The sequence below is a fragment of the Anolis carolinensis genome, unplaced genomic scaffold, assembly GCF_035594765.1.
Source record: "Anolis carolinensis isolate JA03-04 unplaced genomic scaffold, rAnoCar3.1.pri scaffold_7, whole genome shotgun sequence".
Lineage (NCBI taxonomy): Eukaryota > Metazoa > Chordata > Lepidosauria > Squamata > Dactyloidae > Anolis > Anolis carolinensis.
In genome coordinates this window covers 36437252-36463712 of record NW_026943818.1, presented here as the reverse complement: position 1 = coordinate 36463712, position 26461 = coordinate 36437252, and the positions used below count along the sequence as shown (strand labels likewise).

Below are 26461 nucleotides of genomic sequence, written 5' to 3'. Positions count from 1 at the left end.
GCCGCCCCGAGTCCCCTTGGCAGGGGGTTGGACTGGATGGCCCATGAGGTCTCTTCCAACTCTAATATTCTATGATTCTATAAATAAAGTTTTCTTCTCCTTCTTCTTATTATTATTATAACTGTTAGACTGAAAAGTCAGCAGTTCAAATCCGTGGAGCAGAGTGAGCTCCAGCTAGCCACAGCTTCTGCCAACCTAGTTTGAAAACATGCAAATGTGAGTAGATCAATAGGTACCGCTATGGTGGGAAGTCATGCTGTTCACATGACCTAGGACAGTCATGCTGTTCACATGACCTAGGAGATATCTATATATAATGTACTCCTTGGCTTTAAAATGGAAATGAGAACCACCCTGCAGAGTCGGACTCGGCTACACTTAATGTCAAGGAGATACTTTGACCTTTACTAGTGTTCAGAAGTATCAATACATATTTCTTTCTGGCCTTCCAACAGTTTAAGGGTCTACGAACTGGCCCTCGGCTTAAAAAGTTTGGGGACCCCTGTCCTAGACTCTAAGTAAACCCCAGGATATATTTTTTCCTTTGTTATTCCTCCCGCTCCCCAATATTCCTGGCTTAGAACTCAACTGGTGACCCATGTGGACATGCCTTTATAAAAAGAGCCCTTTCCAAATCTGGCCCTCCCTCCCACCGCCCCTTCCCATAGATATGCAGACCCTCGCTCTCTCCTCGCCGTGTTAGAAACAAAACAAAACGAACAAACAAACAAAACAAAACAAAAAAAGGAGCAGAACCGTCTTACATCTGCTTCCTCGCCCCCTGAAAAATGCTTTATAGAGACACAAGCATGTTATGGGAGAAACAATTTGGAGGAAAAGAAACGGCAAGCAGATTTTCGAGACTCTTGGAAGGCAGCAGGAACAACCACCAAAAGAAACAGTACACAGCATTATCACCCCAATTTTGCAGAAACCCCGCAAAAGACTTATATCTAGCCATCATATTAACACACAAGAAAAGAAATGTTATTAAAACCAGACGAGTGAACGTCCACGGTGTTCGCCATCCGTTCCTAAAGCACCAGAGATTCCAGTTGTCGGGTGTATCGAACAAAGTTGTTTCAATTTGGGGCTCACACTGACATCTCGATAAACACGGACAAACTGTATTTCTCCAATTTTAAGACGCCATCGATTTCACCTCAATTTTAGTACCAACCAGCGACATCAAAACTACACAATTTTTAGAGATGTTTATATAGGAGAGAAAAGCACGGCCGCCCCTAGGCAATTTTTAAGTATAAGCAAACCCTATTTTGGAACCGCCCCAAAGTGCCGGGCCTTTACCGGAGGGAAGAGTTTCCTCCCTCCAGCAAAGGCCCGGCTTAGGGAAATGCGGGGCATGCTGCTGTTTCCTAAAACTTTTGTTTTGCACTGAACCAGGGGCCTCGACAGCGCCCCCGGGGGACTGGTGCCTACCGCATTTGCATATTTCGCTTACTGGTTAAGCCGTCCCTGGGCAAGTGTCTTAGAATTGAAGCAATACCGTATATTGTCATTTTTGAAGCAGAAATCCAAGCGGTTCCTGAGACCGCTGCAACAATAACAACTTTTTTTTTGCACTTAAGTTTGGAACAATTTAACCTTTAAAAAAAATATTTCTCTGGAGGGGAACATGTTGATGAATTACATTTGTGCTTAATGCTCTGATACAATGTAATGCTTGTTCTCTGCCACTAGGTGCCACTATGGCACAGCACCGAGTCAAAACAAGACTTCATTTTTCAGGTCTATCAAGATGTCAGGCAAGCTGTTCATTAGAGCCAAACTATCCCGTTTGCATGAGAAGAGAAGGAACACAATTTACATAAAACAACTATGTGGCAGAAAAATGAGGAACGGGGGAGTTCTTCCCGCAAATTCCAAAAGTTCCAAGTCACGGCTGGCTCAAACTTTCACTCCTTAAAGGCCGTGAAGGGGAACAAATGTGAACTCATGTGAACTCCGCCTCGAGGCTTCGGAGATTTGTATCCACTGGACAGAAACAATACGGCGGGAGGGAGAAGATATTTCTTTCGGCACACGATTTGAGATGCGGAGATTGTGTACTACTGGTTGCCAACCCGGAGGTCCAGACACACATCGAGATAACAGAAGCAATAGAACATGTTTTGTTTCCTTTCGGCCATAAGGTCGACGACGACAAAACAACCACAACAAAAAGGTTTCTTTAAAAACTGAGCTTGGCTATATATATATTTAAAATACAGTTTTAAAAAACTAGCAGCACTCAGCAATATCTCTAAAACAGGAAAGAAATGGTAACACTTGACATGTTATCTGATCCACTGCACCGGCCATATCTTGGTACATGTCAGTGACACCAACCCGACAAGATATTTCTCAAATACGTAGCAAATCACCAAACAGAATATTTCAAAGGGTGGTTTGTTGGTATCTGAGACCCTTTATGCATCAACCCAGAAATAAGAAGAAAGCGTTGAGTGACCAGGTACAGTGTTCCCTCACTATTTCGCGGTTCGCTTTTCGTAGATTCGCTGTTTCGCGGTTTTTCAATAAACACTAAAAGAGTATAATAAACTATTAAAAATTACAATGTTTCCTTCCTTCCTCTCTCTTTCTCCTTAGGAGAAGTCTAAGGAAGGAAGGAAGGAGAAGCCGAAGGGAGAGAAAAGGAGACTGAAGCAACTTCGTTTTCGCCTCACAAGATGCATGCGCATGCTTGTAAACAACACAAATATAGCTGATTTTCACTTTTCGCGGGTGGTCCTGGAACATAAGTGAGGGAACACTATTGTAGCTGCTAAAATAAAGTATAAATATTAAAATAAATATAGTGTCCCTACTTCACGGATTTTCACTTTTCGCGGGTGGCCTGGAACATAACCCCTGTGAGAAGTGAGGGAACACTATTGTAACTGCTAAAATAAAGTATAAATATTAAAATAAATATAGTGTCCCTACTTCGTGGATTTTCACTTTTCGTAAAACGTAACCCCTGCGATAAGTGAGGGAACACTATTGTAACTGCTAAAATAAAGTATAAATATTAAAATAAATACAGCGTCCCTACTTTGCGGATTTTCACTTGTCGTAAATTGTAACCCCCGCGATTGTAACGGCTAAAATAAAGTATAAATATTGAAATAAATATAGCGCCCCTACTTCGTGGATTTTCACTTTTCGTAAAATGTAACCCCCGCGATAAGTGAGGGAACACTATTGTAACGGCTTAAATAAAGTATAAATATTAAAATAAATATAGTGTTCCTACTTTGCGGATTTTCACCTGGAACATAAATCCTGCGATAAGTGAGGGAACACTATTGTAACTGCTAAAATAAAGTATAAATATTAAAATAAATATAGTGTCCCTACTTTGCGGATTTTCACTTTTCACTGGAACGATAAGTGAGGGAACACTGTATACTGTATTTCTTTCATTGTAAGATGTATCCTAATGGTTGACAAAAATAAAATACACCTCTGATTCCACTTTTAGAGGTGTTAATATAGGAGGGAAAGCACGTCTTATAATGGAAGAAATACAAGTCCGGTTTCTCTTTCTAGATTTGAGGGGTCCTTGGCATCCCATGACCCAATGTCGGTGAACCTCCTCTGCCGGTTTCTCTCTCCCATGAATTCCTTGGTGATGGTGACCAAGGCAAACCTGGGATACGGGACCCAGGGCTGGATAAAGGATGCCAGGTGTCAATGCCCCCCGACAAAGCACCCCATTTGTGTGTCCGCACACCATTGTGTGGCTCCAACGTCCAAGGCTGCCTGACAGCCCTATGCCTTATTTCATCCCAAGATAGCATTAGACTCAAAAACACTTTTGGAAGCCGTAGAAAGCAAGGCCTTAGAGGGCCAGAGGAAAGCCCACGGAGAGCACACAGATAAAGGCGTAGTGTTTGCCATTGTTGTGAGCTGCAGCGCTCCCTACCTCTCACGTATAGGTTAGCGGGTGAGGAGTAGCGCACGCCCGCGCTGTTGCTGGCCACACACTCATACTTCCCCTGGTCCGTCTCTTCGCTGCTGTCGATCTGAAGGCCGCCTAGGAGGGAAAGGAGAGTAGGCGAGACAGACAGGAAGAAAGAAAGAAGAAGAAAGAAAGGAAACGCCAAGAGATGTGTTAATTCGGTGAAGGATGAGCAAAGCCGGAGAGAGCGGCTCCAACCCAAGGTCCCTCCCGATGTTCTGGACTACAACTCCGACTTCTCACTGGGGAGGATGTGATTTTAAGTCCAAACGCATCAGGCGGCCCCCAGGTTGCAGACGGCTGCTCTAATTCCCGGGGCATGAAATGACTTCCTCCCACTTCCCGCCCACACAAAGTGCTTCACTGCAACAGAGAACCATCTCAAAGCATGTTGACTCGCTCGTAGACAAGGAGGAATCCAGTGGGATTTACGTCCCAGTAAGGACGGGAGAAGAGAGCTTGTGTGTGACAGTACGTTTCAATATACAGTAGAGTCTTGCTTAGCCAACATAAACTGGCAGGCAGAATGTCGGATAAGCGAAACTGTTGGATAACAGGGTGGGTGCTCGCTCACCCACCCACCCTCCCTTGCTCGCTCACTCATTAGGCTGCGTCTGGGAGCGACGATGGCAGCACCAGGACCCGGCCTGGTGAGTGAGCGAGCGAGCGAGTGAGCAAGGAAGGGAGGGCCTTTGCTGCCTTCCCTCCCTCTCTCACTTACTCACCAGGCCGCGTCTGGCAGTGATGGCAGCACCAGGACACAGCCTGGTGAGTGAGTGAGCAAGTGAGCAAGGAAGGGAGGGCCTTTGCTACCTTCCCTCCCTCGCTCACTTACTCACTCACCAGGCCGCGTCTGGCAGTGATAACGGCAGCAACAGGACCCAGCCTGGTGAATGAGTAAGTGAGTGAGTGAAAAGGAAGGGAGGGACTTTGCTGCCCTCCTTACCTCTCTTGCTCACTCACTCACTCACCAGGCCACATCTGGGAGTGACGATGGCAGCACCAGGACCCGGCCTGGTGAGTGAGAGAGTGAGTGAGCAAGGAAGGGAGGGCCTTTGCCACCTTCCTTCCCTCCCTCCCTCCCTCACTCATTCACCAGGCTGCATCCGGCCTGGTGAGTGAGTGAGCGAGTGACGTTGCCGCCCTCCTTCCTTCCCTAGCTCACTCACCAGACCAGTTCCCAGCAGTGACGGCAGTAGCACCAGAACCCGGCCTGGCGAGTGAGTGAGCGAGCGAGCGAGGGCAGCCCTGGGCGTCGGATAATACAGTGTGTCGGATTAGCGGAAGTCGGATAAACGGGACTCTACTATATTGGCATTCTTACCGGGGTCAGAAAACAAACCACAGGCATCCTATTCCCCCCTAAAATTCGAAGGGTTATATGTTCTCTTTTAGTCCCCTTCCCTCTTCTGAATGGACGAGAGGAGAAACACAACCTTATTTCTAAACAAATATGCTTAGTTATAGTATTCCTGCATAAAACCTTTCCTAATGTTAACCATGTTTTTTCCTCCAAACAAGCCATGATAATTAAGTACAGTGTTCCCTCGCTACTTTGTAGTGCGCTTGTCTTGGACTCTCTGTTTCACAGGTTTTTAGGAGGCTTCTGGGACACGGGACATGGCCATACAACTCTCTTTTCCACAAAAAGACCCCGGCGGAGGAGCGTGGCCTGGCCTGGCTCTGACGGCCTGCAACGGCCCGCCACGGCTTCGAGCAATACATTAAAAGAAGTAGGGAGAGAGAGAGGGAGCAACACACACCGGGGACTCTCGGAAGGGCCGGGAGCTTGGTGAAGGGAAGAAGCGCTGGGTGCTTGCCAGGAGGGAAAGTCTGCACCAGCTGTGTTGTCCAAGGCTTTCATACTTCTAGAACATGGCCTTACAGCCCGGAAAACATACAACATCTCTGTGCCAGCTGTGTCTCCTCCCTCCAGCAAGCAATGTGGACCACGTGGCCTAGCACGTCAGATAATATGGAACGTCAGATAACCATAAGTCGGATAACCGTAGGTCGGATAACCGGAAGTCGGATAACCGTTAAGTCGGATAACCGGAAGTCGGATAACCGGAACTCTACTGTAATTCACTTAAAGTCTTCCCACTTCGTATGTTCCAAACAGGGCCAGCCCAAGGTAATTTTCAAGTGTAGGCGAACTGAATTTTGGCGCCCTCCCCCCCCCAAAACCAATCACTGAAAAATAAAAGCGTTGGATAAGCAAAAATGTTGGATAATAAGGAGGGCTTAAGGAAAAGCCTAAATAAAGAACAACACTCTGAAAACAGACGGTGCCCCCTGGAGGATGGCGCCACAGGCAACTGCCTAGTTTGCCTCGCGGTTGAACCGCCCCTGGTTCCAAACCATGGTTAGGGATCAAATTAAGCATTACCACCTTCGCAAAACATGAACCAGGATTTCTCTCTTTACAAATAATCAGAGGTAAACTTATTGTTCTTACATCGCTGTTACAAAAGAAACTCCACGATTTAGGTCCCAAAGTTGTCCACCCGAGAGAGACTTATTTCTACATGTGTTGAAAATAAAAACAGGTCGGAGTGGCAAAAGGAACGGGGGATAAAGGAAGGCACAGGTAAACAAGAGCGAGGTGGTTGGGGTGAAAACACGGACAGAAATTCTAGATCAAAAAACCACACAGCGACACGGAACGAGAACTGGTTATAAGCAAGAGGCGGGACACAGTGTTTAAGGAGAGGGAAGACCCGTGCGCGCTTTTTTTTTTTTGCGTGTCTCGCACAGGGTTCTCTTACCTCGGATCGGAGTACCTTCTGCCCGGAGAACAAAAAGGGAAGGAAACAAAACAAAAAAACAGAAGTGAAAAAAAACGAGTGGAAGGAAAGGGAGAAAAAAAAAACCCGCCCAGGAGTTTTTGAAGGACTCGCCCAGTGGGAGAAAGAACCCCGAGGCTGAAAGGAAGATTTTGGCTGGATTGGAGGGTGAATTTAGAGAGCAATGTCTGCAGAATATTTAGTCCGGACTATCTGAAAAGACGATATATAAAGCTGCCAGAGTCTGAAGACCAAGCTGAGTTGGGTCCCTTTTTAGAGAAAAAGCAGGAGGAGGATGATAATAATAATAATAATAGTAATAATAATAATGGGTTGTTGAAGGCTTTCATGGCCGGAATCACTGGGTTTTCCGGGTTGTATGGCCATGTCCAAGAAGCATTCTCTCCTGACGTTTCACCCACATCTATGGCAGGCATCCTCAAAAGTTGTGAGGTCTGTTGGAAACTAGGCAAGTGGGATCTATCTATCTATCTCTCTATCTATCTATCTATCTGTCTGTCTATCTATCTATCTATCTATCTTTCTATCTATCTATCTTTCTATCTATCTATTTACCTTTCTATCTATCTATCTTTGTATCTATCTTTCTATCTATCCATCTTTCTATCCTTCTATCTATCTGTCTGTCTGTCTTTCTATCTGTCTGTCTGTCTATCTATCTATCTATCTATCTTTCTATCTATCTATCTATCTCTTTCTTTCTATCTATCTAGCTATCTTTCTTTCTATCGATCTATCTATCTATCTACCCTGTTTCCCCTAAAATAAGACATCCCCAGAAAATAAGACCTAGTAGAGGTTTTGCTGAATTGCTAAATATAAGGCCTCCCCCGAAAGTAAGACCTAGCAAAGTTTTTGTTTGGAAGCATGCCCAACGAACAGAACACCAGAGCATGCAGGATCGGTAAATGTACATACTATAAAGTGTTGTACATGGAAATATTAGTAACAAGAAATTCTTGATAGGATTCACAGTTTGTCTGGTTATGCTGGTTTGTGATGACAACTACTGTACAGTATATAATAAATGTTCATTTTTTGTTCAATAATAAATGTGAATTCTTCTTCATGGAAAATAAGACATCCCCTGAAAATAAGACCTAGTGCATCTTTGGGAGCAAAAATTAATATAAGACACTGTCTTATTTTCGGGGAAACACGGTATCAATCTATGTATCTATCTTTCTATCTATCTTTCTATGTATCTATCTATCTATCTATCTATCTTTCGATTTATCTTTCTATCTATCTATCATTCTTTCTATCTATCTTTCTATCTAGCTATTTAGCTATCTTTCTTTCTTTCGTTCTTTCGATCTATCTTTCTTTCTTTCTTTTTATCTATCTATCTATCTATCTATCTTTCAAGGTTGCAATTTGCAACCTTGATTAACACTTAACAGCCTTGCAGCTTCAAAACCTGGCTGCTTTCCTGCCTGAAGGAATCCTTTGTTGGGAGGTGTTAGCTGGCCCCGATTGTCTCCCCATTTTCTGAGTGTCGCTGATTTTGGAGTTTATTTAATACTGGTATCCAGATTTTGTTCATGTTCATGGTTTCCTCCTTTCTGTTGAATTGCTCCCAACAAAGGATTCCCCTCAGGCAGGAAGCAGCCAGGTTTTGAAGCTGCAAGGCTATTCAATGCTAATCAAGGTGCCTTCAAGAGACAAGAGTTTTCCCTCCCACAGATATATCAACCCCACTTGCCTATTTTCCAACAGACCTCACAACCCTGAGGATGCCTGCCGTAGATGCGGGTGAAACATCAGGAGAGAATGCTTCTGGAAAACCCACAGCAACCTAATAATAATAATAATAATAATAATAATAATAATAATAATAATAATACAGTAATAATGATAATGATAATGATAATAATAATAATAATAGCAGCTCTTTCTTGGTTCTGCCATCAACAAAGGTTCTTTTTGGTATTTGAGGCATAAGTTCCAATGAATCATTTGGGCCACATAGTTGTGCCTCTGTTTGTAGTCTGTCTGTGCAATTTTCTTACAGCAGCTGAGGATATGATCCATGGTTTCGTCGGTTTCCTTGCAGAGTCTGCATTTTGGGTCATCAGCTGATTTTTTGATCTTGGCCTTAATGGCAATAATAGCAGCTCTTTCTTGGTTCTGCCATCAACAAAGCTTCTTTTGGTCTGGACACAGGTCAGGGCCTTCTTATCTGCCAGCCTCCTTGCTTTGAAGCCATCTTCCTTATAAAATCCCAGGACGGGGATCCTTTCTCCCACTCGCTTCCCCAGAGTTTTCTCCATCCATTCATGTCTACGATTTGGCTCGAGAGGCTTTTACCCCAATCCTGAAAACAAAGCAAGGGCTCGCACGATCGTCTTTGGAAGTCAACAGATTGCATTGTCGAAGGCTTTCATGGCCAGGATCACAGGTTTGCTGTATGTTTTCCGGGCCATGCTCCAGAAGCATTCTCTCCTGATGTTTCGCCCACATCTATGGTAGGCATCCTCAGAGGTTGTGAGGTATGGAGAAACTAAGCAAGGAAGGTTTAAATATCAGAGTGGGGGAAAGAAATCTTGTCTGTTGGAGGCCAGTGTGAATGTTGTAATTAATCACCTTGATTTTTTTAATACTGGGAGCCAGATTTTGTTCATTTTCATGGTTTCCTCCGTTCTGTTGAAGTTGTCCACATGCTTGTGGATTTTGAAGTCAAAAATCAGAAACTTCTCAAAGCACAGCAGACAAAAAACCAGTACAAGAAAACCGCACTACAAACTAGAGCTGACAGCTGGCACAACAAAACATTGCATGGAAAGGCCAGTGTGAATGTTGTAATTAATCACCTCCGTTAGCATTAAATGGCCTTCCCAGCCTCACATCCTGGCCTGGGGGAATCCTTTGTTCAGACTCATTAGCTGCCCCCTGATCGTTCCCTGTCTGAGATTCTTCTGTTTTCAGAGTGCTGCTCTTTGGAGTTTTTTTTAATACTGGTAGCCAGATTTTGTTCATTTTCATGGTTTCCTCCTTTCTTTTTTTTTAAATTATTATTATTTTTATTGGACTTTTAATCTTATAAAATAAGTTTACAATGAAAGAGTGAGAACATTTTGATTGTATAGAAAGTTGGAATGCAAGGGAAAAGAGAGGCTGAGAGAGAAAAAAGGGGAAAAAGAAAAAAGATATATGCATGTATACAGTAGAGTCTCACTTATCCAACACTCGCTTATCCAACGTTCTGGATTACCCAAAGCATTTTTGTAGTCAATGTTTTCAATACATCATGATATTTATGTGCTAAATTCGTAAATACAGTAATTACTACATAGCATTACTGCCTATTGAATTACTTTTTCTGTCAAATTTGTTGTTAAACATGATATTTTTGTGCTTAATTTGTAAAATCATAACCTAATTTGATGTGTAATAGGCTTTTCCTTAATCCCTCCTTATTATTCAACATATTCACTTATCCAACGTTCTGCCAGCCCATTTATGTTGGATAAGTGAGATTCTACTGTATATATAAAAAGGAGATTCTATCTAAAGACAGTGACTTCTAAAAAAAAAGAAAAAAAGAAAAGATAAAAAATATTTTTTTAAAAAAAATGTTTGTTGACTTCCTTCTTACTTCGATAGCCCTGTAGTTCAAATCCAGTCTTGTTCTTGTTTTAATTCTACTTCCCCTCTGTCTTCTTCTATTCCTTGAGATTGCATACTTTCACAAATGAGGTCTATCTTCATCTGTTTCAGATAATCTTTTACAAGTTCCCAGTTGGTTTCTTTCTCGGATAAGCCGTGGTTGGGCGTTAACCAATATGTAAGTTGGTCCATATTCATAATCTCTAGCGCTTTGTGTAACCAGTCTCCTTTTTTCGGTATTTCTGTTTGTCTCCAGCTCTTGGTATAAAACTAAAGCTGCAGTAGCCAGAATGTTAAATAGAATCTCCTTGTTTTTGTCTTTTTCTATATCTAGCATCCCTAGTAAGAAATATTGCCTTTGTCTTGATGTCTTGCTCCTGGGCTGCAAGGATCAGGCCTTCTGTCTCCTTCTTCAGGGTCCCATTTGTGAGCCAGAGCCAGGTCTTCTCCTTATCAGCTTTTCCTTCAATTTTGTCAAGGAACTTTCCATGCAATGTTTTGTTGTGCCAGCTGTCAGCTCTAGTTTGTAGTGCGGTTTTCTTGTACTGGTTTTTTGTCTGCTGTGCTTTGAGGAGTTTCTGATTTTTGACTTCAAAATCCACAAGCATGTGGACAACTTCAACAGAACCATGAAAATGAACAAAATCTGGCTACCAAAGAGCAGCACTCTGAAAACGGAACAATTACAGACAGGAATCAATCAGGGGACAGCTAACAACTCTGAACAAAGGATTTCCCCAGGCCAGGATGTGAGGCTGGGAAGGCCATTTAATGCTAACGGAGGTGATTAATTACAACATTCACACTGGCCTTTCCATGCAATGTTTTGTTGTGCCAGCTGTCAGCTTTAGTTTGTAGTGCGGTTTTCTTGTACTGGTTTTTGTCTGCTGTGCTTTGAGAAGTTTCTGATTTTTGACTTCAAAATCCACAAGCATGTGGACAACTTCAACAGAACGGAGGAAACCATGAAAATGAACAAAATCTGGCTCCCAGTATTAAAAAACTCCAAAGAGCAGCACTCTGAAAATGGAACAATTACAGACAGGAATCAATCAGGGGGCAGCTAACAACTCTGAACAAAGGATTCCTCCAGGCCAGGATGTGAAGATTGCAATGCTAATCAAGGTGATTAATTACAACATTCACACTGGCCTCCAACAGACAAGAGTTCTTCACTCCACCCTGATATATAAACCTTCCTTGCTTTGTATTTCCATACCTCACAACCTCTGAGGATGCCTGCCACAGATGTGGGCGAAACATCAGGAGAGAATGCTTCTGGAACATGGCCATCCAACCCCGATTTCTTTCTTGTTGTGGGACGTCCCAATTGTACTTTTGCTCGATACTTTGGTCACCAAACCAAAGCAGCAGGTGGCCTTTTTCCTATCCAATTCGGCTCCTTTGCTTCAAATGTCATTCCTTCCTTCCGTGCAGCACTTAATGCCTCATTTTCAGGATAAAGGGTAAAAAAATTAAACCTGGTTATTCTTTGTTATTAGTCACCGGGGAGAGGGCACACATTAGATCTAGTTAGATTCAGGCTTTAGAAAAGGCAAAGGAAGGGGATCTAAAGAGAGGAGGAGGTTAGCTTCTAATTAAGGTTAATAGCTAGTTAATGTTAATAAAAGCAGGGCTAGTTAGCTCGAGAGGAGACAGTACCGGAGCGGGAAGAAAAGGAGAGCGTTCACGTTGTACTGATTTCATCAAAGGTAGCCAAGAGAGAGGAGGAAAGGGCAAGGAAGAGGAGGGGAAGGAGCAAGGGATCGTGGGTTTATTCAGTGGAAATAGAACAGCCTCGAACACATCCTTCTGTCTCCAAAATTCGGTGATAATAAAAATAGTCAAAAAACCCACAAATATATATATATATATATATCTGCCATCTGTGACACATCCCTGGAGCGTTTTGGAAAGAGAAAGAAGAACAGAGAGAGGGAGAGAGAGAGTCCGCTGGGGAATGGCTCGGTGGAAAGGCATCTTAGTACATCTTGTGTCTCGAACTGCCTTCTCTCTCTCTCTCTCTCTGTCCTTCCTGCCATTTAATGTTTTTCCCGTTAAATTTCTCAAAAGCTGAAGGAGGGGGTTAGGAAGAAGATGGCATTAAGGGCCGAAACATGGGAGAACGGCGACGCTGCCTTTTGCCGCTTGTTACGATTACTTCGGCATTTGAGAGCCGTTTCGTGCGGCTCCCAGGAAAGGTCAGGATTCTGCGGAGAAGGAGACAGAGTTCGAAATCTGGGTTCAGTTGCTCGCAGTCGGGGACTCTACAGTTCCATTTGGCGGGAAGCCTTAGCATTGAACGGTTGTGTTGTTAAAGTGTGAAGTATGAAACCCTACGCAGACGGGGAAGCCTTAGCATTGAACGGCTGCGTAGTTAAAGTGCGAAGTATGTAACCCTGCGCAGATGGGGAAGCCTTAGCATTGAATGGTTGTGTTGTTAAAGTGCGAAGTATGGAACCCTGTGCAGACGGGGAAGCTTTAGCATTGAATGGTTGTGTTGTTAAAGTGAGAAGTATGGAACCCTGCGCAGACGGGGAAGCCTTAGCATTGAACGGTTGTGTTGTTAAAGTGAGAAGTATGGAACCCTGCGCAGACGGGGAAGCCTTAGCATTGAACAGTTGTGTTGTTAAAGTACGAAGTATGGAACCCTGCGCAGACGGGGAAGCCTTAGCATTGAACGGTTGTGTTGTTAAAGTACGAAGTATGGAACCCTGCGCAGATGGGGAAGCCTTAGCATTGAACCGTTGTGTTGTTAAAGTGAGAAGTATGGAACCCTGCGCAGACGGGGAAGCCTTAGCATTGAACAGTTGTGTTGTTAAAGTACGAAGTATGGAACCCTGCGCAGACGGGGAAGCCTTAGCATTGAACGGTTGTGTTGTTAAAGTGAGAAGTATGGAACCCTGCACAGACGGTCGATCCATGCGACTTAAGCAACATGCAGTCAGTGAATTCCTGACTGCAAAAGGTGTCACCCAAAGGAGATTCATCAGAAAATGCAAGCTGTTTATGGTGATTATGGTGATGTGAGTCCTGTGCCTCGTTAGCCAAGTAAGTTTAAAGATGTTGAGGCGGCAACACCTGATTGCATGACAAAGAGTTGGACATCGTGTGACAGCAACCACTGAGTTTCACAAGCAAAAGGTTAACAGATTGATTCAGGATGATCGTCGTATCACTCAGAGAGAAATTTCAAGAATAATCGGCATTTCACAAGAACATGTGAGTCACATTATTGCTTTGCTTGGCTATCGGAAGATCTGTGCACGATGGGTCCTGTGAGATGTCGGTTGCGGAAACCGAGTGTCGACTTCTTCAGTGACGGTTTCAGAAAACTTGTTCATCGTTGGCAGAAATGTATCCAATTGTCTGATGATCATGTCAAAAAGTGAATAATGTCAAGAATTCAGTGACTGCACGGGGCTTAAGTCGCATTGACCGACTGTCTGTGTAGGGTTCCATACTTTGCACTTTAGCAACACAACCGTTCAATGCTAAGGCTTCCCACCAAATGGAACTGTAGAGTCTACTGAATAAGCCAGTACCTGCCGTAGAGGAGTTATGAAGGTGACTTTACTTTTCATTCAACCCTTGTATATATTAGCGGGAGGCTTTGGGACCCACAAAAGGGTGTTCGAGGGGCTCACCTCCCTTTAAAAGTGATTGAAGGCCAATCTTTCGCAAAACGCCCAGGTTGCATCTTTTTCCCCAAAAACTGCCCACGTGACATGTGAAACTTCGACACCCGAATAAGTCAAAAAAGAAAGTCTTTGGGGCGTCCAGCGGATTTGCGGTGAAGCAATGCAAGGACTCCCGACGTTCTCTTAAAATATCTACAAAATTCGGAAGTGTTTGTTCCCTCGCACGGATACGTCAAAACCGTATGTCGTTTGATTGTTTGAAACGGGCAGAATTATCCCTACTGAAGAAAATTCGTTAGTACAAGAGACAAGCCGCATGCCTGTTGGGAGGAAGCCATTAAGAAGGGATTAGTTTAAGGGAAAGGGACGGGACAGTAGCAGGTTTGGGATTTTTTTCTGTCGTCTCGGGTTTTTGTTTAAAAAAAGGGGATTATTGATCCAAGTGTAAACCGCACTTACCAAAGGTATCTGAGTGTAACAAAACGAAAAGGAAACAGAAAAAAAGGGGAAGAAAATTAAAAAGGAGAGCGTTGTTATAAGCCAGTTACTTCAAATGGGAAATTAAAGATAAACAGGACGCACAGACGCACAACACGACAAGACGTCACGGACAGACAAGTCATTTATACACACACAAGTCGAGATTGGACAGAGTTGTTAAGCATTTCTGCACAAGGTGGACGTTTATTTGGGGCGACACTGTTGTCATTATCCCTTCCGAGGGGGAGAAAGAACGCCTAGAAAGTCCCAAAAGTTGCAGAATGGATGCGGCGTGACACTACTTTAACTGCAAAGGCTCAATGCAATGGGATTTGGGAGTTGTCGTTGTTGGAATTCAACCCCACACTGGCCAAGTCTGCAGTCCTCAATGAGGAGTAGTTAGAATAAGCGGAAGGAAATCACCCTGTCCCCTGAAGGACAGTTGGAGTGCATCTACAGTAGAGTCTCGCTTATCCGTCATAAACTGGTGGGCAGAATGACGGATAAGCAAAACTGACGGATAACAGGGTGGGTGCTTGCTCGCCTAGCCTCCCTCCCTCCCTCACTTACAAGGCCAGGTCCCAGCAGCGGCAACAGCAGCACCAGGACTTGGTGGGTGAGTGAGTGAGTGAGAGAGTGAGCAAGTGAGGGAGGGCCTTTGCCGCCCTCTTTCACCCACCCGCCCTCCTTCACTCGCCAGCCCTCCGCCCCTCACGCCTTTACCAGGCTGGGTCTCGGCAGCACTGGGACCAGCCTGGCAAAGGAGCGGGTGAGCGAGCAAGTGAGGGCCTTTGCCGCCCTCCTTTACTCGCCCGCCCTCCGTCCCTTGCTCACTCACCCGGCTGGGTTCCGGCAGCACCGAGACCTGGTGGGATGAGTGAATGAGTGAGAGAGCGAGCAAGGGAGGGCCTTTGCCGCCCTCCTTCACTTGCCCGCCCTCGGTCCCTCGCACCTTCACCAGGCCAGGTCCCAGCAGCACCGGGCCCCAGCCTGGTGAAGGAGCGAGTGAGCGAGTGAGTGAGCGAGCGAGGGCCTTTGCCACCCCTCTTCACTCGCCTGACCTCCGTCCCTCACTCACTCACCCGACTGGGTTCCAGCAGCACTGGGACCTGGTGAGGTGAGTGTGTGAGTGAGAGAGCAAGCAAGGGAGGGCCTTTGCCACCCTCCTTCACTCGCCCGCCCTCCGTCCCTCGCGCCTTCACCAGGCTGGGTCCCGGCAGCACTGAGCCCCAGCCTGGTGAAGGAGCGAGTGAGTGAGCAAGCGAGGGTCTTTGCTGCCCTCCTTCACTCGCCCGACCTCCGTTCCTCACCCACCCTCCGTCCTTCGCGCCTTCACCAGGCTGGGTCCCGGCAGCACCGGGGCCCGGCCTGGTGAAGGAACGAGCGAGTGAGCGAGGGACTTTGCCACTCTCCTTCACTCGCCCACCCTCCATCCCTCGCTCATTCACCTGGCTGGGTTCCTGGGAGCGAGGGAGGACATTTGCCATTGGATAATACGGAGTGTCGGATAAACGGAAGTCGGATAAGCGGGACTCTACTGTATTTCCTCTCTCCTATCTGTTTCTGTCCTCATTCGGATTGGTTATATAGAATTGATACTTTGCAGGTGCATGCCTTTTGCTTTGGACTACTTCTTTTTCATCTTGGTGTGTGCTGTGTCTATTAAGATCTCTCTCTGCTTGTGTAATGCTTGGTGATTTTTCCCTCTCTTTTGAACCTTAAGAGAGATGGGGTTAGTTAGAGAAGCTAGGACCCAGTTATTTACTATTATTATTTTTTGTAAATAAACCTTTTTAAAGATTGAGCTCTGCACCTTTGCCTCCTAAGCTCTAAATTATTTACAGCCACATGGCTCTTCATGCTCTGCATGTTGTGAGCTGAATGCTCAACTATAAGGATCCTGTCTCTGCATATTTTTGGATGCTCTGCTGTTTTTTTGGGTAGATTTCCTAACACCCAGAAAATCCTAACAGTAGTTTGGTAATACAGTATTATTTTTTGTAAATAAATCTTTTAAAAGACTGAACTCTGGATCTTTGCCTCCTAAGCTCTAAAATATTTACAGCCACATGGCACTTCACGCTCTGCGTGCTGTGAGCTGAATGCTCAACTATAAGGATCCTGTCTCTGCATATTTTTGGATGCTCTGCTGTTTTTTGGGTAGTTTTCCTAACACACAGAAAATCCTAACAGTAGTTTGGTAATACACCAACTCCCTTTGCTAAATAACATCTTCCAGGAATCCATAACACTGAGCCATGGCAGTTCAAGAGGTGTCAACTAGAGCAAAACCTGTCGTACAAGACGGGTTGTTTTCCTATATCCCGCCTGGCTGAAAAGTGAAAATGTCATTGGAAAGAAAGAAGATATTTTGGTTAAAGATCAGGATAACTTTTAGGGAGGCTGTCACATGGGAAAAATGGATACATACACACCAACACAAAACTGGAACGTCTTTGAGGAACATGACACAACGCTAACGGAAGAACGTGGGGATGCAAGGCCAGATTGAAAGTCAACGAAGAATCGAAAGGAAATTAATGTCCATTGTCAGTCACTTCTGCTCGTGTTGTTGTTGTTACTGGTATGACCCGCACCCGATAATAAACCTTACTCTATGCATTCTGAGACTTCAACTCCCAGAATCCACAGCTGCTTTGGCCAATGGTCAGGGATGCTGGGAGCAGAAGTCTGAGGATGTGGCGACACAAAGTAATGCCTCGAGGCACGAGGAGAGGCAGGTAGGAAATAAAATTATTATTATAATCATTATTATTACAGTAGAGTTCCGGTTATTCGACATCAACGGGTGGGTCGAATGTCGAATAACCGGAACTGACGGATAATAGGGAGGCTCTATTATCCCTCCCAGCAAGTCGGGTTAGGGAAGTGTCCCAGGCGGATAATACTGTACGTCGGATAATACGGTACATCGGATAATACGGTACGTCGGATAACCGTAAGTCGGTTAACCGGAACTCTACTCTATTTGGTCTATTAATTTGACACCACTTTTGCCGCCAGGATTCAAAGGTATGGAATTAAGTGAACTGTTGTTCGACAGTCGTTGACTTATCAACAAACTACAAATCCCATGATTCCATCAAACTGTTCAGGCGCACCCAAAGTTTTGTCTCCTCGTCGAGTCTTACAAAATCCTGTGCGAGGAAGACCCTCTCCGGCATTAGCGGACGGACTTACCTGAACGCCGCAAGTGGTCAGTTTTGCTTCAAATGTTAATAGTGGTAGTAAGGTCCAAAAACAACACTCAGAAGAGGGAGTTGGTGAATGCTCAAGACCAAAGAAAGTCGTTCCCTGTCACCCTCCAAACGAAAACTGCATAGATTTACAATCAGTCTCGATGACGGCAACAGCAAGAGAGTGGCATACTAGCTTCATACACTCCGGGTTCTGAACACTGGGAAAGGCTCACCTCGGCCCTGTCCTCTCCTACCTGATCTCAGTTGCTTGATGCGTCCATTGCTCGCGCTGGGGTCGACGGGGAGGAAGTCTTTAAACCAGGCGATCTCGGGGTCCGGATTCCCACTCGCCGCACACAACATGGTGGCCGTCCGAGTGCGCTCCACCACCTTCAGCTGGGGCCCCATGTCAATGACTGGGAAGCCCGGTGGCAACTGGTCCTCTGTGAAAAACAACAAAACGGAAACGGGTCAGAATAGGAAACGGACCCTGGAGGAAGTCAGGGAAGGGGGTCCAAATGCAGGACATTAAGGGTAAACCATGCTAATGGTCGAAGGTGGTTTACGTAACTTCAAAGCACATGGCAAAGACAACGAAATAGTTAAGGATAGTTTATATCAGTGATTCCCAAAGTGGGCGCTACTGCCTCCTGGTGGGTGCTGGAGCGATCCAGGGGGGTGGTGATGCCACCTATTAGGACACGGGGGAGGGGCCAGGGGAGGGGTGGGGTCTCTTCCCAAGTGCCAGAGACAGGACTGAGCACCTGACGTGCTTGTTAGGACACAGAGGGTGGAGCTAGAGGAGTGGGTGTAGCTTCTTCCCAAGAGCCCAAGACAGGGCTGAGAATCTCTATCTCTCCTGAGGCGCTTGTTGGGACACAGAGGGTGGAGCTAGGGAAGGGGGTGGGGCCTCCTTCCAAGAGCCTGAGACAGGGCTGAGCCTCTATACCTCTCCTGAGAGGCCTTTTAGGACTAAAGGGCGGGGCTAGGGGTGGGGGCGGGGCCTCTTCCCAAGAGCACAAGACAGGGCTGAGCCTCTATATCTCTCTTGAGAGGCTTTTAGGACTAAAGGGCGGGGGTAGGGATGGGGGCCTCTTCTCAAGAGCATGAGACAGGGCTGAGCCTCTGTATACCTCCCCTGAGGCCCTTGTTAGAACACGGGGGTGGGGTATAGAGGTTCAGCCTTGTCAGGCACTTGGGAAGAGGCCCCACCCCCTCCTCTAGCCCTGCCCACTGTGTCCTGGCAGGCACCTCAGGTCAGGGATAGAAGCTCAGCCCTGCTTCAGAGCTTGTAACTCCACCCATCCCAGTCCTGGCAGCCCATTTGTGGGTTCCATAAGTATTCTCTCCTGATGTTTCGCCCACATCTATGGCAGGCATCCTTAGAGTTAGTGCCATAGATGTGGGCGAAACGTCAGGAGAGAATACTTCTGGAACATGGCCATACAGCCTGGAAATTCTGAGAGATAATCAAATCTGCAAAAGTCTAAAGCGCCAATATGGAGGGATGACCGTTGTGCTAAGCACATTTCTGGTGCTCCAGTTCTCATTGACCGCTTTTTATCTTGCTGTTTATGATCCTCTGTAATTTGGACTATTTTTCTAGGTTTTTTTTATTGAAAGACATAGATTGGATGACTATGTCTTTTGTGGCCAAATTTGGTGTGATTGGGTTCAGTGGTTTTGTTGTTTATTCCATAGTAAAAACATCACATTACATTTTTATATATATAGATTTCAATCAACCGCACCTGTATGTCCATGCACATGTCAGGCACGCGGAGCTATGTTTTTTTTCTCAAACTATTCATCTTATCATCTGCCTTGCCTTCCTATCCGTATGCCTTTCATAATCGCATAAGCATAGAATTCAGACACAAACCGATGATTGGTTATAGTGTTTTGAATTGAAGCCACTGAGGCCTTGCGCCGGATTGGCTGGAAGTGACATCATAGGATAATATGCGCCGAATGCGTCCCACGGTGCCCCTTCCGAGCCCCCTCTCCTTGGCCTGAGCCCACACTTGTTAATTGCACAAACTAATTAATCTGCCGAGAGAAGGAAAACGGGCCTCTCTTGACAACGAGGGCGTGCATCTTGTCCGTACGCGCATGTGCTGGATGTGGCGTGTGGGGGAGCGGCGGCAAGGAAGGTTGGGGGAGACGTGCGACAACTCTTATTACCGAGCGTTTCTAATTAAACAAAAATGTTAATCTTGGTGGCACATTGTGCAAATTCCTCGGAGTTTAATTAAAACAACGGCGGCCACAGGGCGTGATGAGATTGGAGATGAGATTGGCGACAGAGCAAGAGGAGGAGGAGGAGGAGACTCCCAGAGGCCGACGCATCCCTCGCGCATTCAGGGTGGGTGAGGCGCCCGCTTCGTGACAGCAACCCCCATCCAACCCGACAGGGCTGTTGCCATGTATGAACATACTGGCGGGGCACCCGTTGCAGGGATATGCATGATCAGGAAGACAGCTGTCACATTGGGGTCCCATCAGGGTCGCCAAAAAGGTGCCATTGAATTCCTATGGGTTTCAAAACCAATCCTCTATGTACAAGAATGGTCTATCTCAGATCATAAACAGTGAGAAGATGCGGTCAATGAGAAGAGGTTTCCCACTGGAGCACCAGACATGTGCTTAGCATGACGGTTATCCCTCCATATTGGCGCTTTCGACTTTTGCCATCTAGTCCAACCCCCCGCTAAGAAGCAGGAAATCGCATTCAAAGCACCCCCGACAGATGGCCATCCAGCCTCTGCTTAAAAGCTTCCAAAGAAGGAGCTTCTAGAAGTGTTCTCTCCTGACGTTTCGCCCACATCTATGGCAGGCCTCCTAACAACCTCTGAGAACGCCTGCCATAGATGTAGGCAAAACGTCAGGAGAGAATACTTCTGGAACATGGCTGTACAGCATGGAAAAAACACAGCAACTGTGTGATTCTGGCTATGAAAGCCTTCGACAACACATCATTATTATTATTATCTGGATCCAGTGCTTCTGAACGGACAAGAATGGCAGTTGTCAAATCGATTGAAGGCATATTTTTTTCCTCGCATAATAGTCGCACCCACTCTGATTGAGTTATCTAACTTCCAAGAGAGACTGGGATTCATTCTACAGCATAGTTGCCCTTCAATGTTTTCTTCTCAATTGCTGGAAGCTTTGGTGTCGACAACCTCTGAGGGTGCCTGCCATAGATGTGGGCGAAACGTCAGGAGAGAATACTTCTGGAACATGGCCATACAGCCCAGAAAACACACAGCAACCGTGTGATTCCGGCAATGAAAGCCTTCGACAACACATCATCATCATCATCATCATCATCATCATCATCATCATTATTTATCTGGATCCAGTGCTTCTGAACGGACAAGAAAGATCTATAGAGTCCACAACAATGGTGGCCGTCAAATTGATTGAAGGCATATTTTTTTCCTCGCATAATAGTCGCACCCACACTGATTGAGTTATCGAACTTCCAAGAGAGACTGGGATTCATTCTACAGCATAGTTGCCCCTTCAATGTTTTCTTCTCAATTGCTGGAAGCTTTGGTGTCGACAACCTCTGAGGGTGCCTGCCATAGATGTGGGCGAAACGTCAGGAGAGAATACTCCGGAACATGGCCATACAGCCCAGAAAACACACAGCAACCATGTGATCCCGGCCATGAAAGCCTTTGACAACACATCTCTCAAAAGCTCATCTGTCGGGAGGGCTTGGATTGTGTCTTCCTGACTGGCAGAAAGAAGTTGGACTAGATAGTCCTTCCATTATGATTCTGGTATTTATTTAATGTCCTTTTATTTGGAAGGGTGTTGGGACTCCCTATCTCTAAATCTCTTGGATTGGGTTTGAATGGTGTTGGACTTTGAATGGGCTTTGAGGGAGGGGGTCCCTTGTAACTATGAAATCTCTAGGGACTTCGATACAATTTTGTGGTTTTGGACTTTCGTGGTGAGCTTTTGGCCCAAACTGCAACGAATGTGGAGTGCAAACTGTGCAGCTAACAGAGACATTTCTACCAAAAATATACTTCTGCAGAAACACAAAGCCTGGTTGGTCATCTTTTGGGAGGGCTTTAATTGTGTCTTCCTCCCTGGCAGGACTTGATGGCCTCTAGGGCTCCCTCTCAGCTCTAGGAAGCATTGAAGGAGATAGAAGAAAGACATTGGAAGCACAAAAAAGAAAGGGAGGGTAAAGGATCCGGAGAATAAAAAGATGAATATATATATATATATATACACACACACACACACACCCCCGCTCCCTGGCTCCTTTGTGCAAACGCAGAGGTTAATGGATTCAGTCTTTGTCCTCTTTAATGCTCCCAGCAGTTACAAATGAGTCTGGCACCGGGGAAAGAGGGAAGTCGATCTCGGCAGCCCCGAAAGCCAAGGAAAGGTCAAACGGATAAATCTGTCTGAGAAAAAACAGGGAGCGGAGCAGAGTCCGAAGAAGGACAAACGCAGAGGAAACCTTGGCAGGCGTCTGCATTTGGGGGGAATCTCGCTCTCCGTCTCTTTCTCTTGGCATTGCAATGAAACAAAGCATCTCGGTGTGGCAGCTATGAATGTTGCAATTAGCCCCCTTGATCAGCATTCAATGGCCTTGAAGCTTCAAAACCTGGCTGCTTCCTGCCTGGGGGAATCCTTTGTTGGGAGGTGTTAACTGCCTTAATTGTTTCTTTTCTGCAATTCCCCTGTTTTCAGAGTGTTGCTCTTTATCTACTGTCCCGATTTTGGAGATTGTATTGTTCTGTATTATTATACCACAGTAATTATTACATATTATATTTATAATCTTGTATTATCTGCTTAGAACTAGAGTATATGAGGCACCTTCTACACAGCTGTTATAAAATCCACACTGAAGTGGATTAGAGGGCAGTGTGGACTCAAGATAATCCAGTTCAAAGCAGATAATATAAGATTATAAATGGGTAATATAGCTGTGTGGAAGGACCTTGAGTCTACACTGCCATATAATCCAGTTCAAATTGGATAATCTGTATTTTATAGGCAGAGTGGATGAGGCTAAAGGCAGCGGAGCCTACCTTCCTGACTGGAAGTTAGGGGGAGAAAGGCTCTTCCTCATCCACTGTAATTAGGACCATTTTTCTAGGTTTTTTATTTAAATACAGTAGAGTCTCACTTATTCAACATAAACGGGCCGGCAGAATGTTGGATAAGCGAATATATTGGATAATAAGGAGGGATTAAGGAAAAGCCTATTAAACATCAAATTAGGTTAGGATTTTACAAATTAAGCACCAAAACATCATATTATACAACCAATTTGGTAGAAAAAGTAGTTCAATACGCAGTAATGCTATGTAGTAATTACTGTATTTACGAATTTAGCACCGAAATATCACGATGTATTAAAAACATTGACTACAAAAATGCGTTGGATAATCCAGAACATTGGATAAGCGAGTGTTGGATAAGTGAGACTCTACTGTACATAGATTGGATGAATATGTCTTTTGTAGCCAGATTTGGTGTGATTGGGTTCATTGGTTTTGTTGTTTACTCCATAGTAAAACGTCACATTACATTTTTATATATAGAGATTATTATTATTATTATTATTATTATTATTATTATTATTATTATTATTATTATTTTATTATGACACAGCAAACAAGACAGATATGCTGGATTTCGTATCACGAAATCACAAGTCGAACTCTTCCCAAGTGTCTAGGACTGTGTGATGTATTTTCGGATGATGCTGCAGATCCCAGTAGGGTGGCCTTTTGCAGTTGGCAGATCGTGATTTTGTCAATGTCTATTGTTTCCAAATGCCGGCTGAGATCTTTTGGCACGGCACCCATTATTATTATTAGTTGTTGTTGTTGTTATTATTATTATTATTATGCCGGGTACCCAAGCTAGTGTTTCGGTGAGATCTCTTTTCCTGCCATTGGAATCCATTGCTGTGGATCACTGTCTCGCGACTTGAAAACAAAGAACATCCGTTCCAATCTTTCACCATGACCGTCGTGTTTTGCTCAAGCAGTGTGCGGCAGCAATTAACAAGTGGCCTAACGAGGCCTTACGAGAAAGAGAGAGGGAGAGAACGAGCTGCACGCTTGTGGGGTGAATGGGGAGAGGCGAAGCCGCCTGTGACGGCGCATAATGAGGGTGGCAGCTGTTGGGGCCATGCGCCGCTGTTTCTCAGTCCCTCTTGGGCCGACACGCAAGCGCTTGCCAACGCCGCCGCAACACGGATTGCCAGGCACGCCAAGGCTCGAAGGCAACGGCCATCTGGGAAACGCGGGCGGCACGATCCAAGAAGGGCATTGACAGGCTGGAAGGGGTCCAGGGATGGGGGCCAAAATGGCCAAAGGTCTAGAGCAGGAGACCTCCAAAAGCCATCTAGATGGTCTCATAAGGCCATAGCTAAGGAAAGAGACCTCCAAAGATCATCTAGATGGTCTCATAAGGCCATAGCTAAGGAAAGAGACCTCCAAAGATCATCTAGATGGTCTCATAAGGCCACAAGTAAGGAAAGGGACTTCCAAAGACCATCTAGATGGTCTCATAAGACCACAAGTAAGGAAAGGGACTTCCAAAGACCATCTAGATGGTCTCATAAGACCACAAGTAAGGAAAGGGTTCCCTCAAAATTAGAAGACCATAGATAAGGAAAGGGACCCTCAAAGGCCATCTAGATGGTCTCATAGGACCATAGGTAAGAAAAGAGACCTCCAAAGGCCATCTAGATGGTCTCATAAGGCCGTAGCTAAGCAAAGAGACCTCCAAAGACCATCTAGATGGTCTCATAAGGCCGTAGCTAAGCAAAGAGACCTCCAAAGACCATCTAGATGGTCTCATAAGGCCGTAGCTAAGCAAAGAGACCTCCAAAAGCCATCTAGATGGTCTCATAAGGCCGTAGCTAAGCAAAGAGACCTCCAAAGACCATCTAGACGATCTCATAAGACTATAGGTAAGGAAAGAGATCTCCAAAGACCATCTAGATGGTCTCATAAGGCCGTAGATAAGCAAAGAGACCTCCAAAGACCATCTAGACGATCTCATAAGACCATAGGTAAGAAAGAGACCTCCAAAAGCCATCTAGATGGTCTCATAAGGACATAGATAAGCAAAGAGACCTCCAAAGACCATCTAGACGATCTCATAAGACTATAGGTAAGGAAAGAGACCTCTAAAAACCATCTAGATGGTCTCATAAGACCATCGGTAAGGAAAGGGACAATCAAAGGCCATCTAGATGATCTCATCAGGCCATCAGAAGACCATAAAGAAAGTGACCCTCAAAGACCATCTAGACGATCTCATAAGACCATCGGTAAGGAAAGGGACACTCAAAGGCCATCTAGACGGTCTCATAAAACCATAGGTAAGCAAAGAGACTTCCAAAGACCATCTAGATGGTCTCATAAAACCATCGGTAAGGAAAGGGACTCTCAAAGGCCATCTAGATGATCTCATAAGACCATAGGTAAGCAAAGAGACCTCTAAAAACCATCTAGATGGTCTCATAAGACCATCAGTAAGGAAAGGGACCATCAAAGGCCATCTAGATGATCTCATCAGGCCATCAGAAGACCATAGATAAGGAAAGGGACCATCAAAGACCATCTAGATGGTTTCATGAGACCATAGGTAAGGAAAGGAGCCCCCAAAGGCCATCTAGACAATCTCATAAAACTATAGGTAAGGAAAGGGACCTCAAAGACCACCTAGATGGTCTCATAAGACCATCAGTAAGCAAAGAGACCCTCAAAACCCATCTAGACGATCTCATGAGACCATAGGTAAGCGAAGAGACCTCCAAAGACCAGGTAGACTTAGGGTTGACCCCTAAGTCTAAAGTTTAAGACAGGGCCAGGTCAATAACCTTGGAGAGCCTTAGTTTGGGAACCCCTCGTCTGGAAACTATGACTACCTCTGAGACAACTGGAGAGGTTTAGCTTGAGAAGAGAAAGGAAACACAACATGTATAAATATTATGAAGAGAAACAGATTCTCACGGCAGGAAAAGAGATTCCAGCTAAAGGTTAGCAAGAACATCCTGATGAGAAGAGCTCCTTGAGAGTGGGATGTGTGTCATGGAGGTTTTGAAGTTAGATGGCCATCTGTTGGGAGGGCTTGGATGGGGTCTTTCTTAATGGCAGAAAGGAGTTGGTGATTTTTTCCAAAGGTCCCCAAATTGCCCGATTTCGGGATGTTCTTTACCTCTCAGGACGGTGAGCTTGGCACTGACGGTGATCTCGGCGACCGAATTCTGGGCGACGCATTCGTAGACATTCTCGTCCCGGGGGGTCCGGAGGGGCTGGATCCGCAAGACCGCCCCGGCACCTTCATCAAATTCAATGGTCTGAAATAGAGAGAGAAATGGGAGGTTGAGGATCAGACAGTCCCTTTGAGCTGATTGATTCTACTATCGTTATTAGTGATTAATACTATTATTATTATTACCCCACTTCTCTCTATTGATCAAGACCCAAAGTGGAGATTTTTACTAATAAGAGATTTTGTTTGGTTTGACTTTGGCACAAGCTATTAAAGGTGGTCCCAGTGGTGGTCGGCACAATGGGTGCAGGGCCTAAAGCCAGCATAGTGATCTTGCCTGCTGTGTACTCATCTTGTTTTGTATCAATAATAATAATAATAATAATAATAATAATAATAATATAGTCCTAGACACTTGGGAAGTGTATGACATGGAATCCAATACAACAGCCAGCAGAGTGATCTTCCCTGCTGTGTATTCATCTTGTT

General features: G+C 45.2%; 1 protein-coding gene across 1 annotated transcript in view; it reads right to left on the bottom strand.

The window, feature by feature from the left end:
* Window positions 1–26461, bottom strand: part of ptprs (protein tyrosine phosphatase receptor type S) — a 240208-nt gene that overhangs the window by 103254 nt on the left and 110493 nt on the right. The window contains exons 4-6 of the mRNA XM_062960704.1: window positions 25916–26057; window positions 17956–18144; window positions 3929–4039 (exon numbers count right to left, since the gene is read on the bottom strand). Of these exons, the coding sequence (XP_062816774.1) occupies window positions 3929–4039; window positions 17956–18144; window positions 25916–26057 (442 nt within the window). The remainder of the gene's footprint in view (window positions 1–3928; window positions 4040–17955; window positions 18145–25915; window positions 26058–26461) is intronic.